The sequence below is a fragment of the Chlorella variabilis genome, assembly GCF_000147415.1.
Source record: "Chlorella variabilis unplaced genomic scaffold CHLNCscaffold_13, whole genome shotgun sequence".
Classification (NCBI taxonomy): Eukaryota; Viridiplantae; Chlorophyta; class Trebouxiophyceae; order Chlorellales; family Chlorellaceae; genus Chlorella; species Chlorella variabilis.
The window spans coordinates 1,188,739-1,208,030 of record NW_005435075.1 but is presented as its reverse complement, the minus strand read 5'-3'; the positions used below and the strand labels follow the sequence as shown (position 1 = coordinate 1,208,030).

Genomic DNA, 19,292 nt, shown 5'->3' with positions numbered 1-19,292 from the left:
CCATGCGCCATGCCACTTTGCCAGTCATACACACGTTTCGATGCGTGCCCTGTCAGCTGCTTGCGTTGCATGTCGCCTTGCTCCACCCCTGTTTTATTGCTTTCTCTGCTTTCGCCCGGTTCCCGTCCCGTTTCGGCGGGGAGTCTATGTTGCAAGCTAGTTCTTGCTTTACCAGACTTTAAGCCCACACAAGCACAAGCAAGCCGGTGCACCGTGTGCTCTACCGGAGCGCCGGACAAGCGCGGCAAGTGCATTCCTTGGTGAGTGTAGCAACGGCTGTCAGTAAGAAAAAAGTTCATTCATGCATCCATTCCATGGCGTTCCTCCATTGCCCACACTGCAACTGTCATGCCTCACTCCCTGCTGGCCGTTTGTCTCCCTGCTCCCAGCACCGACAAGCACTGCGCACGCTGCTCCAAGACCGCCGGCAAGTGCGAGTACTGCAGCGATGGCTACAAGAAAGTCAGGGGCCGGTGCGTGGTGGATTCCAATGCTGCCGCTTGACTTGCTGGAAAGACCATGCAAGGACCAGCTGGCTGGAAGCGATGTAGATGGATGTGTGTGACGCACCCCTTGCTCATGAGCGGTTGCATATGATCGTTGAAGGCTGCGGTGGCATCAACCCCTGGCACAGTCATATTACCCGCACATGCTGCTTGTGTGGGCTTACAATCTGGTTTCAGCAAGAACATGCTTGTAGCACAGACTTTGTTGTTTGGGCAGGGAGGGATGAAACAGTAGAACAACAAGGAGAGGCCAACTGATAGGACACCGAGCGTTCAATATGTGAGCCGGCAGACAGTACTGGTCGTGGAGTAGGTATGGTGCGGTAAGAGGAAAGGGGGTTGAGATGAGGGTGGGGAGTCAGGTGCCAGCGTTGGTGGCAGGTGGCACGTTTTTTTGCGGCAGAGGCAGCGGCGGCGGCAGGGGCAGGCAGTGTAGGCGGCGCAGGCGTGGGCTGGGCAGGGGCAGCAACAACAGGGGCGGCAACGACTTCAGCTGAGGGCGGCGGGAGGGAAGCCGCTCGCCACCAGCGAGAGGTCGCAGCCCGCCCCACCTGGCGCGCTGGGGGCTCCTCCGCGCGCTGCTGGCGCAGCTCATGGAGGTATTGTAGCTCAATGCTGACCTCTGGTGCTGCCCACGCAAGTCGGCGGCGGGCACCCATCAGGGCGCCGCACAGGGCGGGAGTCAGTGGCAGGTGGCATTCGCTGCGCCCGTCCCCACGCACCCGGATCTCAACGCAGGTCACAGGCACAAAGTCAGGCACTGGCAGGTGTAGCTGGCCCGGGAAAACAAAACGAAGGCTGCGGCCCCCAGGCCCCCACCGGCCTCCAGAGCGATTCCCTTGACCACGATACGGGGGAAATCGGGCAGCAGGGAGCAGGTTGTGTGGGATAGTGCTACAGTGGTTGTGTGGGGGTAGTGCTTGCACAACTGTGAACAGCTGTGGAGCAACATCTGCAGCCGGTGGGTGGACAGGGATCAGGGAAGTTCTTCCCTGAAGAGGAAGGGATCAGGGAGGGGCACTTGGTTTTGGGAGCGGGCGGGGAAATGGGTGTGCTGCCACCGAAGGAGCTGGCTGGAGCTGGCTGGCGCTGAGCTGGCACCGCCTTCCGTGCTTTCTGCTCTCCTCCTGATCAGGCCCAGCGGTCGGAGGTAGGGTCCTTGACGCAGCGCCCCTTGGACAGCTTGTAGCCGAAGTTGCACTCGGTGCAGATCCGGGGTTTGCCGGGCTTGCAGGCCTCGCACTCCGCGCCCTTGCTGCGTGTGGGGGAGGGCAAGCGGCAGTTGGCGGGGGAGCAGGGAAGGGTGCCGCTTGACAGCTGGGACGCCGCCAGGCTGCCGCCAGGCTGATAGCGGAATTTTGTGCATGGCACGGAGCAGGCAGCTCAGCCCCGCAAGGCAGCTGAAGCAAGGGCGCGTTCGGGGCGCAAAGAGGCAGGGCAGCAGCGGCGCTGGCGCCCACCACTTGTCGCAGCGGCCTGTCATGGGGTTCGGCGCGTAGCCGGTGTAGCAGAGGGTGCAGCGAGCCGTGTTGCGGTTGCAGGTGATGCTGCAAGCACACCGTTTCAACTTGTCATATGCCGGGGGTCGGGGGGGGGGGCGGTGCTGCTCTGGCATGCCACATTCGGCGAGGCTGTCACCCCGGAAGGCCCACGCGGCTCACCAGTTCTCGTCGCGGCACTTGATGCACGCCCCCTTGACAAGACCATAGCCCCTGCGGCAAGAGCAGGGGAAGGGCAGACGTCGGCGGCATGCGGGCGAGAAGGTGTGTGGGTGGGTGGGGCATGGGAGATGGTGGGGGCTGCGGTTGGGGGCGCCTCACCGGTTGCACGTACGGCAGATGCCGGTCTTGGGGGCGCACTTGTCGCAGTTCTTGTCCTTGCAGTACTTGCACCGGCCTTTCACAGTGACGTACACGCCTGCAGCAGCAGCTCAGGCATTGAGAAGATGATAGATTCATTCTGGTTTGCTAGCAGGCTGAGCATGTTGTGTTCCCAGCCCCTTGCCCAGGGGTGGAAGCGGAGGGCGGACTGCGCATGTGCCTGCAAGGGCTGCCCGCCTGCGGGATACCTCACGCACCCGTGGGCTGCTCGCCCTCCCAGTCATCACAAGCCTGGCACACATCCTGGCGGGGGCCGTCACACTTAACGCAAGTCCAGCCAAGCTTGCCCGGGACCTTGCACTGCAGGCGGCAGCAGGGAGGCGGGCGGGGGAGAGCAGGGCTGGGTCGCATGAGGAGCTAATGAACAGCGCTGTGCAATTCCATTGCTCACAAACAATTCACGCTGTGCCGAAGCCACGTAGGAGTGCAGTCACCTGGGCGCAGGTCCCCTTGGGGGTCAGCCCATAGGTGTCGAAGCACTTGGCGCACCTGCAAGCATGGGCGATATGGGCCAACTGGGTAACGGGTGGCGACAGGAGGAGCAGGGAGCGTAACCAGCAGCTCCTGGGCGGCTGATTAGTGGTGTGATTCATCGTAGGCGCTTACCTGTGGTTGCCCGTGTGGCACCTGGCACAGCCGTCCTTGTTCTTGGTGCACTTCGCGGCGGCGCCTGTGGGTGGTGGGGTGGGGGGTGAGCGGTGGGGGGTGGGGTGCCGCGAGGAGGGCGGCCTCCCGGCGGCGGCCGGCGGCGGCGGCACATGTGACCGATGGGACATGCACCCCAAGGCGCCAAGGCTGTTGATGGTTCCAACTGCCGTCCCAAGCATCAAAAGGGAGAGAGGGCTGAGGGAAGACTCCATACTATTGATCATCAATGCCGCGTCCCGAGCACGGAGCGGTTACTAGGCTGTCGGAGGGGCCGTCGCCATCGCCAGGAGCCGAGGCATATCACTCACCAGTGATTACGAGGGCCAGGAAGGCCGCCAGGAGAGCTATGGTGCGCGGCTGCATGGTGCAGAGGCTCAGTTGGGTGTTGCAGAGGTCAAGTGGCGCTGGGAGCGGCAGCACACGACCCGGCAGCGAGCGGCTTCCAGTTTCGAGGATTGTGGAGGATCCTCCCAGCCTACAATGGCATCGGCACGCTCCGGTTCCTGCCCGCCTGGAAGGTGGTCGTCTGCCTCTTTTTGATGCTGTGCCGATAGTAAAGCCCTCCAGCGCAGTGCAGACCAAGCAAGCGGCTCTCCATGGAAGTCCCGCACAGCCCCTGGCGTTGCCTTGTATCATGGTAGCGCTGGAAGCTGCCGAATGCATGCACCCCCCCACACACACACATATGTGGCACATGTGTGCACTTGCTACGCCGGCTGCAGCATGAGTCTTACATGGGCATGTCTTGCATGCAAGCATGCATGCAATCACTACGTAGTGTGTGGGGGTGGGAACTGTGCAGTAATGACTGTGCCAGGGGTTGGACTGTGCCAGGGGTTCAACGCCGCCGCCAGCAGTGCAGCGATCGCGTGCAGTCGCTCAGGGCGTTGTGTCCATGTGCAAGGGGTGCACACCCTGCGCATTCATCTGCTCCGCTTCCAGTCAGCTGGCCCTCGCATGGTCTTCCAAGCAATTCAAGGGGCGGCAGCCTTGGAATCCACCACGCACCGCCCCCTGACTTGCTTGTAACCCACGGTGCAGTACTCGCACTTGCCGGCGGTCTTGGAGCAGACATCGCAGTGCTTGTCGGTGCTGGGAGCAGGGAGAGAAAGGGGCGGCAGGGGAGTGAGGCACGGCGGCTGGTGTGTGGGCAATGGAGGAACGCCATGGAATGGATGCATGAATGAGCTGTTGGCTGACCGACAGGCGATGCTGCACTCACCAAGGAATGCACTTGCCGTTCTTGTCCGGCGCGTGGCCGGAGTAACAGAGGGTGCACCGGCGCACGTTGCCGTCGCAGGTGATGCAGTTATCGTCGGCACAGGCCTTGCAGGCCTTGCTTGCGAGCAGACCAAAGCCGCTGCAGCAGGAGGAGGGCGAGCGGCAGGAGGGCGTTGGCTGGATGCAAGGGAGAAGCTGGGGGAGCATGGGGTGCAAGCTCGTGGCTTTCCCACCCGCGCCGCTGGCGGCCACCACCACCCAACAAACCCGGCCAGCGCATGATGTAGGGGAGGCTGAGGAGTGGCGATGCGCACCAGCAGGCTGGATGCCCCACTGGCAGCCAGCGGGCCTCACCGGTTGCACTCCTGGCACGTGCCGGTGATGGCGGCGCAGCGGTTGCAGGACTTGTCCAGGCACGACTTGCAGCGGCCTCCCTTGGTGGCAAACACGCCGGTGGGCTGGTAGCCCTCGTAGTCCTCGCACTTGAGGCAGAAGGAGGGGTCGTTGCCCTTGCACTTGGTGCAGGTCCAGCCCATCTCGCCGCGCACCTTGCACTCGACGCACTTGCCAGAGGAGGTCAGGCCGTACGTGTCCCAGCAGGACACGCAGCGGCTGCCGTCCCTGCTGCACTTGCCGCAGCCTGCGGCGTTGGCCTTGCATTTGGCGGCAGAGGCGCCTGCGGCAGCAGCGCGGCGGCGGCGGGCGGCGTGAGGGAACCGTTTGCAGGGCAGGCCGACAGGCCCGCAGTCAATGTGAACACAGCGCGAGGATGCTGTCAACTCACCGCAAGCGAGCGCAAGCACCGCCGCGAGGAGGAGGACGAAGCGCGTGGCACCGACCATGGTGGGGGGCTGTGGACGAGAGAGCGGTTAGCTGAATGACTTAGTGGACAGAAAAACAGATGGGCATGAAACGCGGTAAGGCATGGAAAAAAAATGGAACGCTCCGGACGCCAGCTGGCGACTCGCCAGATGGCGGGTCACTTGGCCGGACACATGGAGGAAGGCTCCCTGCGATGTGCCTCGTCGAGTATTTGGTTACATCTGTAAGGAAATGAGCGCGGCAGATGGCAAATACCCAACAGCTGCCGCCAAGGGGCGCCTACCGCCCCAGCTGGCGCGCCTGTGGCGGCGCCTGCCACTCAGCCCATCTTGAACCCCGAGTGGATGGCCACCACCCCAAGCGTCAGGTTCTCGTAGTCCACCCCCCGGAACCCAGCCTCCTCGAACATCTGCAGCACAGGCAGGCGTGCCAGGCGGAGCAGGCATGCTGACGCCAGGAGCCTACAACCAGTGACTGCATGACGCTGCTGGCCACGCCATCCACGGCAGGGCAAAGGCAGGGCAAGCGCAGGCCAGGGCTGGGCATGGGACAGGGCAGGGCACCCTCAGCGGCAGCAGCGGCAGCAGCGGGTAGGGCAGCGGCAGCAGCGGCAGCAGCGGGTAGGGCAGCGGCAGCAGCGGCAGCAGCGGGTAGGGCAGCGGCAGCAGCGGCGGCTCACCGCCGCCCAGGCCTCCTGGTCTGGGAACATGCGGATGCTTTCCACCAGGTACTGGTAGCTGGCGGCATCGTTGGCCACCACCCTGCACACAGGCCAGAAGGGGAGATGCGCATGTGGGCGTACGAATGTTTGAGTGCGAGTGTGCGTGCATGCGTGTGCATGTCCATGTGGTTGTTGGTGGTGGTGCGGTGTGGCGGGTGGTGCTGGCACCAGCAGAGTAAAGGCACCGCACACGTCTCGTCTGCGGCGCAGGCCGCCATGCCCTCCCCCCGCACCTGCCGATCTGTGGGATGATGTTGAAGGAGTAGAGGTCATACAGCTGCTGCATGCCAGGCACCACCACCTTGGAGAACTCCAAGCACAGCAGCCGCCCGCCTGGCCGCAGCACCCTGCAACACCGGCAGACGGCGGAGGCAAGGCAGGGGCGGGGCAGGGGATGGGCGAGTCGGTTCGACGCAACAGCCTGTGCCCCCCCCCCTGCCGCAACCTAAATGCAGCAGCGGCTGGCGCGTTGCGGCCGGCGTCGTCCAGCCTCCCTGTGCCCCGCACTGCCAGCCAGCCAGCAAACCAAATCAACGCAAACCTGTGCGCCTCGCGCAGCGCCGCGGGCCGGTCTGTGACGTTGCGGATGCCAAAGGCGATTGTGTAGGAGTCGAAGGAGGCGGAGGGGAAGGGCAGCGCCTCTGCGTTGCCCTCCACCCACTGCATGCTCTCGGGGCCAATGCCGCCCGCCTCCGCCTTCTTGCGCCCCTCCGCCAGCATGGCTGCGTTGATGTCGCAGACGGTGATGCTGGGGAGATCCTGCTGCTGCTGCCCCTGCTCCTCCTGTTGTGCGGCCCCGGCTGCTGCTGCTGCCGCCCCGGCGCCCTCTCCCGCCGCTCCCGCTGCTGCCGGCGCCCCGGGCGTGGCGCCGACCCCGCCGCTGCTGCTTGCAAAGCTGCTGCCGCCGCCGTACTGCGCAGCCCGCATGGCGGCCAGCACTCGGAAGGCCACGTCGCCGGTGCCGCCAGCCACGTCAAGGTGCCGCTGCCCCGGCCGCGGCCGCAGCTTCTCAACGAGGCGGTCCTTCCACAACCGGTGCATGCCGCCTGAGCGGGGTTCAGCAGTTCAGCAGCAGCAAGCAAAGGGCCATGTCTGCTGCGAATGGCTGGGGCCCGCCAGCACGCAGCAGCACCGAGTGAGCAGCGACAAGACACCAGCGGTTGGCGGACGCTGCAAGGCCCCATGCTGCAGCCTGTGCAGCACCTACCGCTCATCAGGTCGTTCATGACATCATAGGAGGGCGCCACGCTGGAAAACACCTGCCCCACCAGCGTCTGCTTCTCGTCACGGGGCACGTGATGGAAGCCTGTTGGGCGCGCGGGGGGGGGGGGGGGGGGGGCGTTTGGCGGCGGCGGCGGTGAACAACGGTGGCCTGCCCATGGCAAGCGGCGGCTCTGCGCGGCGAAGGGCGATGCAATTGAGGCTCACCAAAGTCTATTGTGCCTTCTGGCTGCTGCTGTGGGGCTGCATCGTCCTTCTGGCTGGCGGAAGAGCCGCTCGTCAGGCCCCGAGCCAGCAGCGAGAGGCCCTCCTGGCAGGCCCCTGCCCTCCTTTTCAGCTGCTGCCTGGCAGAAGCAGCCAGCATGTTGCCTCACCACGCCCCGCCAACGCAGCAAGAAGGGGGTGCTGGGGCGGCTGTCACGAAGCCAGACGGCTTGCGGACACGATGCACAGAGCTGAAAGCGCTGAATTAGGCAGCGAGATCAAGGCTGCTCATTGCCATCGCTCAGCGCCATGTTGGCGGCGGAGGCGCCGCTGCCGCGCTGCCGCCTTTTTTCTTTTCTCAATTGTCGCCTAGAATTGTGCAGGGCGAGTATTCCGGGAGCCAGGATTACAGTATTCAGCCCGGAAGGAGCGGTGGGAGCTTGCAAGCCCCGCGCCGAAGCAGCAAAGCCAGCCTTGTGCCAGAGGCCAGCGTCAGCTCATGCCGGGGGCGGGGCGGGCCGCAGGTCGAGCTGCTCCACCCAGCACGAGCCCAGCCGCCACACGCTGGTGTCTGCCACCGCCGCGCCGCCTGGAAGCCGCGCAAACAGCGACACGCCCCAGGAGGCGGCCGGGTCCAGAGGGTACACTCTCGCCGTGGCGCGCATCCGCCCGCCCAGCCCAAACGCCTCCACCACCGAGTGGTCCACCAGCAGGCGCAGCCGCAGGTCTGTGGCCAGCATGCCGCCGGCGGGCAGCGCGATGAGGCCGCCCCACACGCCGCCCTGCGTCGCGCCGCCCACGCCGCTCGTGTCCACCCACATCCCTGCCTGCGTGATGCGCGGCCCGTCTGCGCTGTCGTCCACCGCGGTGCCGTTGAGGGTGACCGCCAGCTGGGACCCGCGCCCCATCTGCACCGTGGCCCCCACCGTATACCTGAACCGCTGCTGCCCCTCTGAGGTGGGGGCCGCGCCGCTGAGGTTGAACGCCGCCAGGAGCTCCAGCTGGCGCAGCGGCGCGGAGGCGGGCAGCACGATGCTGGACCCAACCACCATGCTGTCCTGCAGGCGCGGCGGGGAGGGAGGGCCAGGTGGCAGTGACGGTGCTGGCCCGGGTGGCAGTGCCTCACTGCAGCACAGGGAGTGCACATGCAGGCGGGGCAGCATGCCTAGCAGGCCCGGTGCAGGCTGGAGTTGGAAAGTGGTGGGCTCGACAAGCAAGCAGCTGGGCTTGGTTGCTGGCAGGTGGCCTGCGCCCACCACGTGGTGGACGGCACTGCACACACTTGCCGTGATGGAGCCGTAGAACGCCAGCACACCGCTAAACAGCTGGCTCTGCCGCAGCCCCTCCGCCTCCTTGACCGGGTTGAGCAGGAGCGACGTGGTTGCCGGGTCGTACGTTATTTCTCGGGGCAGGGTCTGCGCGCCCTGCCAGCCCTGCAGGCAGGCAGGCGGGGAGGCAGGCAGGCGGGAAGGCGGAGGCGGCGTCAGGGGCAGCCGCGGCCGGGCTCAGGACCCAGCAGGCCAGCTGGCGGCAGCGCTGCAGCGCACCGCCCGCCTTCCCCGCGCCAGCGGAGAGCACGCCAGCAGCGCAGGTGCGCAGGTGTGAGTTGAAGGCGGTGCGGGCAGCGCGGCGCCTCACCATCGCCGCTGTGAAGCTGGTGCCGTCGCCGCACATCTCTGTGCACCCCAGCGACGACTCGTACGTCCAGCCCCACCACACCGCCCTGCCGTCCGAGGTGCGGAAGGTCTTGGAGGCGTAGATCTCGCCGTGGTCCAGCAGCCGCGCCCCGTACGCGGCGCCCCCCATGGTGTTGGAGAAGAGCGCGGCCGAGGGCGAGGTGGGGCTGGCCTGCGGCGGCGGCTGCCCCGCCCGCGACGCGAAGCCCACGGGCTGGTCGCTGAGCACGTACCAGTCCTGGCCAAACGGCCGGCGCCCGGACACCTGCGCGGCGGGGTTAGGGCGACGCGGCGCAGGGAGGCCAGGGCGGAGCTGGGACGGGCGCCCTGGCCGGTGCGGTGCCGACGAGGACAGCAGCCATGGTGGTGCAGGCACAAGGTGTTGGGCGGGCGGCCGGGCCTGCCCACCTGGTCGCTATATTTGAACACACTGATGTCGGTGCCCCGCAGGGGGAACCAGTCGGGGCACTCCCACACGGCACAGTCGCCAAACTGGCTGGAGGCGGGGCAGGTCGCCAGGTCCTCGCCCTCCTGCAGCCACACGACAGCAGCAGCAGCAGGGGGCGCCACCCCAGGTTGGCGACAAGAGCTCGGCAGGCTGCCAGCGCTTGGCAGGGCCTGCCAGCAGGTGCCGCCCGCTTGCCAGGCAGCCACGGCCCAGTGAGAAGGGTTGGGAGTTGGGAGGTGGTGAGCGGCGGCGGCGGCGTGCATGCATGCAGGCCCGATGTGTGCCCCCGGCAGCTGCCGGCCTCGCCTGCTGGCCCCCAGCGGGCAGCTCCCCGTCTGGTTGTGGGCATGCGCTGCTGCTGGAACCATTGGTGAGCGCCCCAATGGAGAACAGGACACCGCGGTACGACCAGGAATCAAAGGCAGGGCCTGCCTCGTAGAGAGCCGCACCGCCCTGCGGCGGCAGCAGGAGGCGGCGCAGGGAGCAGGCGCGTGAGCCGCGGAGCGGAGCGGGGAGGTGCGATACACAGGGCCTTGGGCAGGCAGGGACGCTGCTGGCTCCCGGCATGGGCAGCACGCGCCAGCCGCTGACCCCAGCTGGCAGCTGCTCCGCAGCTGCCGCGGCCGGCGCACCTGGCAGTGCTGCTGGGCTCCCACGGATAGAAAGTAGGAGCCGTCTGCTGCGCCTGCGCCGGTGCCGCCGCCCTCTGCCTCCACCCACGTCGCGGTGGTTGGGTCGCGCCACTGGGCGTGGTTGCCACCTGGCGGCGCCAGCGGCATGACCGGGTCCGACCGCTTGAGCCAGTGCTGCAGGAGAGGGTCGGAGGTGTTGGTGGGGGTGGCCAGCGCCTGCACCTGATAATAGTATCCCAGATCCTCAAAGCGGGACACGCCTGCAGCCGCAGTGAAGGCAAGGAAGCAGGAGGGCGCGGGGTGGCGACCTACATGCAACGTTCCGTGCTGCATGCCTGCAGCGATGGCGGCGGCCAGCGGCGATCCTGGCATGGCCGCCGCCGGGCGTCGGGTGGCGCTTCGCTCGCGCCACGATCGACAAGGTCGTGGCCCGCTTCCCACCGGCTGCTGCCTGCCTGCCTGCCCCCAGCGCCGCCCGCCGAAGCCCACCTGTGTACATGATGGCGGGGGTGCCGTTTGTGAGCAGCGTGGCCGATCCGCTGAACACGCCGTCGCTGTCGTAGTAGGCGGCGGGCTGCAGGGCCACGCTGGGCAGCTGCATCCAGTGCACCAGGTCGGCAGATGCGACGTGGCCCCAGCTGGGCGCCGCCTGCATCATGGGAGGAGCGCAGTGCGGGGCCGCCGGCGGGTGGTGAATGCGGAGGTGGGGCAGAGATTGGGCACGGGCCCACAGCCACGCGCGCAGGCAGGCTGGGAGCAGGGGCAGGCGCGCAGCCACCAGCGACGGGCGCGCACCCATTTGGGCGAGGATGGGTTGTACTGGTAGAAGAGGTGGTACAGCTGGCCCGCCGGGAACTCCAGCGGCCCGTTTGGGTCGTTCCTGCGGGGAGCGGGCATTGAGGGAGGGCCCTGCTCGGCATGGCGCCTTGCACCAGCTGCGCCGACTGCCCTGCTGTGAGGGAAGGAGAGTGGACGGTTGCGGTGATGATGCCAGCACCCGCAGCGCACAGGCGGCGCGCCCTCCACTCTCACATCCAGCCCTGGGGCGGCGCCACGTGGAAGCCGGGCTTGAGCGAGGCCGACAGGCCAGGGGTGCTGGATGCCTGTGCCGCCAGCTCCTCCACCCGGCTCCTCTCCTTCTCTGACAGCGCACGGCCGGGGGAGCGGCCTGCAGCGGCACCAGGGTTAGGGAGGGGTAGAGGTAGTCGGGCGAAGCGGCGCCAAGAGGTGGTGCCAACGGCGCACTGGGCGGTGCCGCAGACTACTCTTTGGTGAACAAGAGGGGATACACACCTCGGGGCAGGGATTGTGTGGGCCTCGCCAGGCAGGCCAGCAGGGCTGCGAAGAGTACGAAGGCTCCCTTAAGCTGCGGCATGGCAGGGAGTGTCGAGCGGGGGCAGGGCCCGCTAGCGTCCAGCGCGGCTACGACCAGAGTGATGGAGACATCACTGGGAGGGAGACAAGAGCCCCCGACAGAGGGGAAGTTCCTCTGGTTTCCGGGAGAACTGGTTTCAGCGTGTGATGCTGGTGCACGGTCGCAAAAGAAGGTGAATACTGACGCGCGTGAAGGGGCTGGGGGCGATGGCTTCAATGGCGGTGGCGCCATCTGGCGCCCGCTGGCAGCCAGCTCAGATTTCGGCTCCATTGCTTTCCTGGAGCACAGCAACGTTACAGGGGTGGCAAGCACACGCGGCTGACTTCACACGATGGCATCAGCAGCAGCCGGCACCAGCTGCCAGTCCTGCGCCTGCACCCAGGCCGACAGCGGGTAGGCGGCGAGCTGCAGGATGCGCAGCACCAGCTCTTTGGGCAGCCCACACATCGGGTGCGGCGCCGTCAGCAGCGCTGGGCGCTGCATGCGCCCCGCCATCAACTGGGCCTCCAGCTGCTGCTCCAGCCGCTTGAGCTGCTCCACGTCTTCTGCCGGCTTGCTCTCCTCCCCCCAAAAATCGTCGCCCAGCACATCGTCCCAATCGGAGTTGCGCAGAGGAGACCCTTCCCCGCCGCTGCTCCCCGGCGTGCCAGCCGACGTGCCGGCCGCAGGCTGGCCGCGCGCCAGCTCGGGCGTCCAGCCGCGCCGCACGGCCCAGGCGCGGCGCCGCAGGCTGCCCAGGCGAAAGGGCCGCCCCGGGGACCCCCCCGGTGCCCTGCCTGCCTCCTGCAGGCTGACCTTGCGGTACACCTGCTGCCGGCGGTAGCAGCACAGCGCGGCCAGCTGCTCGCAGGTGAGGTGGTCGGGGGCCAGCATGCCGCGGCCGTGCCGCGCAATCAGCAGCACCTCGCGTGCCGCGGCCCGCAGGCGGGGCGGCATGCGTGGCAGGCTGGCGGGCCCCAGCTTGGGCCGCTCCAGCGCCAGCATCAGCAGTTGGTAGGGGCTGCAGGCACGGCAGGACCATGGGCACGTGGCTGTGGCCAGCACGCCAGCAGCCCCAGCATGGAGACGGCTGCTGCCGGGGGCAACGACAGCAAGCGGGAGGGAGGTGCAGGCCCGCCGCCTGCCACCCAAGCCACCCGTGCCCACCTGCCCGGGTCGTGCACGCCAAAGCGCTGCGGCTCCTGCTCCAGCGGGTGGTAGCGGCCCCTGCTCGTCTGTACCGCTGTACTGCGCCGGGCGGTACCGCGCCGCCCCCAGAGCCTCCATCGCATCCAGCCGCTCACACAGCTCCTGGTGCCGGTGCTTCACACTGAACGCCACCCCCTGCACACCAAGGGCACACCAAGACCGCTCGGGTTGCGGGCATGGGCGCCCAGTAGAGCAGCGAGGCGGCGGCGGGGGAGCGGTGTGCCATGCGCGCGCGCAGCGGGAGCGGTGTGGTGCACACAGGGCGAGCGCGGGCAGGGCAGGGCCTCCAGCAGCCTGTGCTGCGCTGTCCATACACACCAGCGTGGCGCCGGAGTGTCTGACCGTCTGCGCCGCCGCCTCCAGGTTGGCCAGCAAAGGGCAGCTGAGGTGCGCCACCGGGTTGCCGAGGACGTCAGGCAGGTGCACATACGGCTGGCCTGGGTCCGCCTGCGGTGCAGCGCACAATACCGCCACGGCAAGCCCGGGGTCGTCATGCTGGCGGGCCATGCAGGCTGGGCTGCCACGCGGGCCGACAAAGCGCCCCGCGCCGGCACGGCAGCGCCAACGCCGGTGGCACGGCATGCCGCACGCACACAGGCCTGCTGGGCGGCTGCTGTTACCAGCCAGGCAGGCGCTGGCCGGTCACCTGCAGCGCGCCGATGCGGAGCAGGCGGTGCAGGCCGTCGATGTCGGCATGCACCACCGCCTGCAGCACATCCGAGACGCCCAGCTGCGCCCCGGCTGCCAGCAGCACCTCCACCACGGCCCGCCGCCGGCTGACCCTGTGCTGCTGCTGCGCGCAGGCCAGCACGCTCGCGCCGGCGGCCTCCCGGCCCTTCAGGTCCACCCCCAGCGCCAGCACACCCCTCACCATCTGCTCAGAGCCCCTGCGGGCGGCCTCCAGCAGCAGGCGCAGGGCCACCCCCGACGGCAGCTGCTCGCGCTGCTGCTGCAGCAGCGCCAGCAGCTGCGGGCAGGCGGCGGCATGCTGGTGGTGGATGGCGGCCTCAAGGGCCAGCGCCGTCTGCGCCGGCGCCAGCGGGCGGGCCCCGCTGGCGTGGCCGCGCAGCATGAAGTCGATGCAGCGCTGGGCCAGCATGGAGGATTGGAGGAGGAAGGGGTAGCGTGGAGGCAGGCAGGGGTCTGCCCCCGCCTGCAGCAGCCGGTCCAGCATCGCGGCGTCCTCGGCGTCGAGGGTCGTGCCGTAGCATGGCTGGCAGGCCTGCTCCTCAAACACCATCAGCGGCGTGTAGCCCCGCGGGCCCCGCAGGTTGGCGTCAGCACCCGCGTCCAGCAGCGCCACGGCGGCCTCGTGCCGGAAGAGGTGCAGGGCAAAGTGCAGCGCGGTGGGGCTGCGACGGGCCGCCTCAGCTGGCTTCTGCGGGCAGCAGGGCGCAGGGCACGGCAGGGAGGTGGCGGCCGTCGGCAGCAGGGCCGGGCCGCCATGCGAGCGGCCTGCCTGCAGCGCAGCCGGTGGCGGGACACGCTCCGCTTACCCCCGGGCTGAAGTACTCCAGGATGCGATAGGCCGGTCGCAGAGCCTCCTCTCCCAGGGACACGTCGTGATAGATCTTGTTGACGTCCACGTGGGCGGCCAGAAGCCGGATGGCGGGCGGGCTGTTGGCCAGGACGGCGGCCGCGAGCGGCGTGCAGCCGTGCAGCGGGCGGAGCACAGACCTGGAGCGCTTCCTGCTGGCCTCTGTACGGGACGCCAGCACCTCCCTCAGCCTGTCTAAATCACCCGAGAGTGCTGCATCCACAGCGGAGGATGCCAGCGACGAGTTGCCAAGCTCCGTGGGAGGGTCCTTCCTCTTCGGCATGTCGACTGACGATGCATGCACCTCTGGGTGTGAGCGTGCAGGGGCCCTTTGGCCGCCACGGAAATTTGGGCGAGAACACAGTACGCCGCCCGTCCCGCCACCGCCCGTCGCCGCTCAACAAGAGTCAGCTGCCATGCGCCCCGGAGTAATCCATATGACCTGCCTTGTGTAGCGAATTACAGACATGGGCTGCAAAATCACAGCAGCAGCCGGCGCCAGGTGCCAGTCCTCGGCCTGCACCCAGGCCGACAGCGGCTAGGCGGCGAGCACTCAGCGCAGGCTCCCTGCCGGTCATGTTGCTTGCCTGACGTGCTTGCAATTACAATTACAATGCCTAATTTCCTGCTTGGATTGGGATATCGATTGTTGGAAGCGTTGCTGGCTGCATTCAGCAACAGGACAACAGCGGGAAAGGGAGTACATGCTGGCATCGAGAGCAGAGCGGCATGGGAAAACAGTGCTGAGGAGGGGTAAACATCAAGGCGTCGGGGGCCAGGCTGGTCAGAGGTGGCCCAGGATGATGCGGTGGCGCGGGTCCAGCTCGCTGCACTCCACGTGCTTGAAGCCCGCCTGCAGCCGGGTTGGGTTACAACATGTATGCAACATGGGTGCGTTGGCGCTGGGGGCGGGCGCGGGGGCAGGGCATCTGTGCCTGCTCCGCCTCCTCATGAACCTGACCCCGAACACCCCCGCCACATCACCCACACCAGCTGCACCACATACACACACCGACAGCTGCATTTCACACCGACAGCTGCATTTCATACACACACACCAGCTGCATTCCACACACACACGCACACACACACACACACACCTTGCCCATGCTTTCCTCCAGCGGGTAGAAGTAGTACTCATCGGTCCACGGCTCCGTGGCCTTCATCAGCGTGGCCACAGCGGGCGGCATGCGGCGGCCCGTGGCGCTGCAGCAGTGCAGGCAAGCGGAGGAGGTCGGCGTGCGGTGCTGCTGGCACCGCATGGCCAGGCATGGCGAGCGAGGGGCGTGCGTGCGCGACAGGTGCCTCCCACTGCTGGCCACTTGGCAGAGCCAAGCCAGCGAGGCGAGCAGCCCTAACCCCACCTGTTGGGGTTGATGTCTACAAATGCCAGCACGCCGCCGGGGCGCAGCAGGCGCTTGCTCTCCTGAATCTGCGGGCAGTGCCAGCAAGCAGGCAGATCAGCAGGCGGGCGGTGGCGGGCAAGCTGAGGACTTGACAGGCTTCTGGGGAGCGTCGCAGCTGCCGGTGCACGGCCTGCAGCAGGCTGCCCGAAGCGCAGCGCAGCGGGCGGCTGCACCTCCCAACCCGCCGGCCGGCCAGGCCGGGGCCCGCACCATTTGGGAGATGATGTCTGCGGGGCACTCGTGGATGACAAACTGCACCGCCACCAGGTCCTGGCTGCGGCTGGGCAGCCCGCTGGCCTCCAGGCGGCTGTGCCGGTAGGCGATGCGGCGGCGGCGCGAGGCGCCGGGCACCGCGTCGGCGCCCACGGCGGCCGCCTGCGCCAGCGCGGCCACCTGCGGGGCGCCGCGCCGCGCAAGCTCGCGCCCCTCCTCCCACTGCCGCTCCCGCAGCTCCGCCACCGCCAGCATGTATGGGCTCAGGTCCAAGCCCGTCACGCTGGCAGAGGGGTACTCCCCAGCCAGCCACCGCGTGCAGATGCCGACTGCGGCAGGGTGCGGCAGGGGCCCGGGCTGCTCAGGGGCGGGAGCCGCAGGGCGGCCGCTGGCGGTGCACATCGCTAGAGGGGCGGGGCGGGGCAGGCACCGGCCAAGCACCTCGTCCCAGCCCTGCACGGCCTGCATGCCACTCAGCACGCCCTGCCGGGACCCCTCACCCGAGCAGCCCGCATCCAGGATGTCCCTGGGCTCCTTGAGCCCCCGGTCCGCGGCGTACTTGCGGATGGTGGTGAGCGTGGTGCTACGCAGGCGCGCCTGCGCCGCGGGCCCCGTCAACTGCGCCTCGGCCTTGGCCCAGGGCAGCAGCGCCATGACATCGGTGGCGGGCTCCGCCTCCAGCGCGGCCAGCCACGACAGGTTGCCCTCGTCGTAGCCTGCGGGAGTGGGAGGGAGGCAGGGAGGGGCAGCAGAGGTATGGGTGTGTGCGGGAAGGTCGGCTGGAGGGAGTAGGGATGGAAATGAGGAGCGGCAGGGAGAACGGGGGGCACTCCTCCATCGCCCGCGCCGCCCACAGCAGCGGTGTCGGCTGGCCCGCAGGCCGCCCCGCCAACAGCATCAGGCACGCACCGTGGAAGGCACGTGTGTAGTAGGCGGGGTACTGCAGCTCCTTGTCCTCGATCTCCTCCTTGATGGCAAACACCTGCACGTGGGGCTGCAGTGGGGAGGAAGTGAGGTGGGGGTGAGCCGGCGAGGGGCATGGGGAGCGGGGCTGGGCCATGGCGGGGGAGCGGCATTGCCTGCACCGCCCGGCTGCGACTGCTGGCGCCTGACCGTCCCCTGCTGATGTTACCCTGCTGCCCTGCCCTGCACCCAGCAGCCTGGCCCGACCCCACACGCACCTGAGAGTGCTCCAGCTCGTACACGCGCTGCTGCCAGGGCACGCCGCGCCGCTCGGCTGTCTGCTTGATGCGGTTGCGGGCGCCCTCCTTGAGCACGCCAAACAGCGGGGAGTCGATGACGACGTTTACCAGGCGGGACACCAGGTCGTCGCCTGTGGGAAGCAGGGGCAAGGAGAGAGGTTCAGAGGCCATTGGCGGCAACGAGACGCCAGCTGGCGCATTGGCGGCACTCCTCCAGGGACCCGCGAGGCGGAGGCGGCGGGAAGCCCGCCCAGGCCTGCCGCACCTGCCCAGCTGGGCTTGGGCGAGCTGCTGGTGTTCTGGGCGACCGCCTGGGGGCGGAGGGGTGCGCGTTGGGCCCTGCCTCCTGAACGCCCTCTCGTCAGCATGCTGCTCCATGTCTGCTGGGAGGCCTGCATTGCTGCCGACATGGCGCCTGGTGACTGCTTTGACAACGGGACGAAGTTAGGGGGGCGATGGGGCAGGGTTGGGGTCGGCATCGCAAGAGTTCTATCCTCCGGTTACGTGCCTCTGCCAGCTGGCAGTGACGGGCGGGACGATTTCGTTTCGGGCTGGATGAAACCATGCAGGACCCTGAGGGATGGACATTGGGGCGAATGTCTCGCCCTTGCATTGCCGCGGCCAGCCCCAGGCCTCCACCACAGCCGCCCCCGCAGCAGCCCAGGCTGCCTGCCGCCTGCCACCGCCTGCGGCCGCCTTGCCCGCTCCCTCTCGCCATGTCCACCTCAGGTTACAGGTACCGCACCATCTGCACGCTGTGCTTCCCCTTCTTGGTCATGGCGGCGGCCTTGACCTCCAGCCGCCCCTTGCCCGCCACGCTCACCACGTCGCCCGCCTGCACCTCCGCGCTCGCCTTGCCCGCCGCCCGCCAGTTGACCCGCACATCCCCGGCCTTGATCAGGTCTGCCATCTTGGAGCGGCTCATGCGGAAGCCGGCGCTGGCCACGGCATCCAGGCGCAGGCTGGACTCCACGCTGCTCAGCTCCTCCACGCGAGGCGCGCGCACCTGCAGCTCCGACAGCGCGACGGCGGCCGCACGGACGGGCACCGTGCGCACCTGCGCGGCACAAGTGGCGGGCGCAGGCAGGGCGCGGGAGGTGCCAGCACGGTTGGGGCGCGGCAGAGCCGACAGAGCAGCGCCGATGGCGACCCGCAACCCCCTCTCGCCGCTGTGCCGGCCGAGGTGCCCACAAGCCCGCCCACCCCGCCCACCTGCGTCAGCGCCGCCTCCAGGTGCTCCACCAGGTTGGGCGCCACCAGGATCTGCGCGCCCTGCTCCCCCCTCACCACTATGTCCCCCACCTTCCCCCGCTCTATGCCGGTCCCCAGGCACGCCCCTGCATGCGCAGCAGGCAGGGCAGGGGCTGTGGGCGCGGCACCCAGGGCAGCGGGGAGGCAGCATGCCCAGGGATACACACGCCGTAGCTGGGACAGCCCGCGCTTCAGCGTTGGGACCAGCCATCCCTGCAGCCAGCCTGCTCACAGCTGGCTCAGGCAGGCACCCACCCAGGAAGTCTCTGTGGCTGGCTGGGTCGAACATGAAGTTCCCGGTAACCTCCACCGCCGCCACGCCGCCCAGCTGCGATGGGTCCCCGGCCAGCCCCTCCACCGCCTCCTCCCGCCCCACCGCCAGCCGGCAGCGCTCCGCCTGCGGGTAGCCTCCCCACGCCACGCCCGCCACGTCTGCCATGCGCTGCAGGAGGGTGAGCAGGCAGGCAGGGCAAACTGCAGTGACGTCAACCGGCATGCCTGCTGCCGTGCTGTGGAGACGGCAGCGATCGACCGGGAGATCGGATCGCCATCAGCGGCAAACTAAAACGCCCATCGGCAGCGGTGCAGCGCAGCGCAGCGCAGCGCAGCGCGGCGCGGCGAGCCAGGGGCACCTGCAGCACCATGAGCGCATCGGCCACGACCGGCGGCGTGTGGAAGTCGCTGTGCAGCACGGCCCAGCTGTCTGCCGCCCGCTGCGCCAGCTCCACGACCCGTGCCACCGACTCCCTGTGCTCGGCATCCACGCCCCGTAACAGGTCATCACGCACCGCCGCAGGCAGCGCGGTGCCGGCCCTGCTGCTGCTGCTCCTCGCTAGGCCGGCACCGCCGCAGCTCCTGCCGCTGCAAGTGGCACTGCTGCTCGCAAGGCCGGCGCCGCCGCCGCCGCCGCCGCCGCTGCTGCTGCCGCCGCTGCTGCACCATCGCCGCCAGTCGCCGGCAGGCGGTGGCGTGCATCTGCAGGCCGCTATCATTGCAGCAACGGGCATCGCTGGGCGCAACGATGTGCATCTTGAGGTCAACATGCGCCCAAAGAGCGAGCGCAACTAATCACAATCTGCTGCCTGTGTGCAGCCATGTGGTAAGCGGCGAGTAGCCGTGGCTGGATCTTTGGGCAGACCGA

The 19,292-nt window shown here is 68.2% G+C and overlaps 7 protein-coding genes across 7 annotated transcripts; all 7 read right to left on the bottom strand.

The window, feature by feature from the left end:
• Window positions 1-1,637: 1,637 nt before the first annotated feature.
• On the bottom strand, window positions 1,638-3,397 carry CHLNCDRAFT_135408 (hypothetical protein; the record flags this gene model as incomplete). The annotated part of the gene is made up of 8 exons (XM_005846621.1): window positions 1,638-1,761; window positions 1,967-2,053; window positions 2,168-2,218; window positions 2,327-2,423; window positions 2,584-2,686; window positions 2,821-2,875; window positions 2,993-3,056; window positions 3,343-3,397. The coding sequence occupies 8 exons, from the start codon at window positions 3,395-3,397 to the stop codon at window positions 1,638-1,640; spliced, it is 636 nt and encodes a 211-aa protein (XP_005846683.1).
• Window positions 3,398-4,008: 611 nt separating this feature from the next.
• CHLNCDRAFT_135407 (hypothetical protein) lies at window positions 4,009-5,097 on the bottom strand (the record flags this gene model as incomplete). Its single annotated transcript, XM_005846620.1, has 4 exons — window positions 4,009-4,126; window positions 4,257-4,394; window positions 4,610-4,931; window positions 5,091-5,097. 4 exons carry the CDS (start codon window positions 5,095-5,097, stop codon window positions 4,009-4,011), a joined length of 585 nt encoding a protein of 194 aa, XP_005846682.1.
• A 299-nt stretch (window positions 5,098-5,396) lies between these two features.
• On the bottom strand, window positions 5,397-7,383 carry CHLNCDRAFT_135406 (hypothetical protein; the record flags this gene model as incomplete). Its single annotated transcript, XM_005846619.1, has 6 exons — window positions 5,397-5,486; window positions 5,757-5,838; window positions 6,032-6,145; window positions 6,340-6,844; window positions 7,006-7,104; window positions 7,227-7,383. 6 exons carry the CDS (start codon window positions 7,381-7,383, stop codon window positions 5,397-5,399), a joined length of 1,047 nt encoding a protein of 348 aa, XP_005846681.1.
• A 400-nt stretch (window positions 7,384-7,783) lies between these two features.
• On the bottom strand, window positions 7,784-7,942 carry CHLNCDRAFT_15358 (hypothetical protein; the record flags this gene model as incomplete). The annotated part of the gene is made up of 1 exon (XM_005846618.1): window positions 7,784-7,942. A coding segment is annotated over one exon (159 nt), but the record flags the coding sequence as incomplete, so codon positions are not given.
• Window positions 7,943-10,105: 2,163 nt separating this feature from the next.
• Window positions 10,106-11,049, bottom strand: CHLNCDRAFT_13547 (hypothetical protein; the record flags this gene model as incomplete). The annotated part of the gene is made up of 4 exons (XM_005846617.1): window positions 10,106-10,239; window positions 10,469-10,628; window positions 10,775-10,859; window positions 11,012-11,049. Coding segments are annotated over 4 exons (417 nt in total), but the record flags the coding sequence as incomplete, so codon positions are not given.
• A 3,814-nt stretch (window positions 11,050-14,863) lies between these two features.
• On the bottom strand, window positions 14,864-17,344 carry CHLNCDRAFT_35970 (hypothetical protein; the record flags this gene model as incomplete). The annotated part of the gene is made up of 9 exons (XM_005846616.1): window positions 17,166-17,344; window positions 16,880-17,031; window positions 16,608-16,692; window positions 16,199-16,414; window positions 15,945-16,027; window positions 15,696-15,860; window positions 15,444-15,511; window positions 15,180-15,285; window positions 14,864-14,932 (listed from the first exon to the last, which is right to left on the bottom strand). The coding sequence occupies exons 1-9, from the start codon at window positions 17,308-17,310 to the stop codon at window positions 14,864-14,866; spliced, it is 1,089 nt and encodes a 362-aa protein (XP_005846678.1). The 5' UTR covers window positions 17,311-17,344.
• Window positions 17,345-17,630: 286 nt separating this feature from the next.
• On the bottom strand, window positions 17,631-19,143 carry CHLNCDRAFT_35967 (hypothetical protein; the record flags this gene model as incomplete). The annotated part of the gene is made up of 4 exons (XM_005846615.1): window positions 17,631-17,957; window positions 18,113-18,237; window positions 18,407-18,593; window positions 18,784-19,143. 4 exons carry the CDS (start codon window positions 19,141-19,143, stop codon window positions 17,631-17,633), a joined length of 999 nt encoding a protein of 332 aa, XP_005846677.1.
• Window positions 19,144-19,292: the final 149 nt, after the last annotated feature.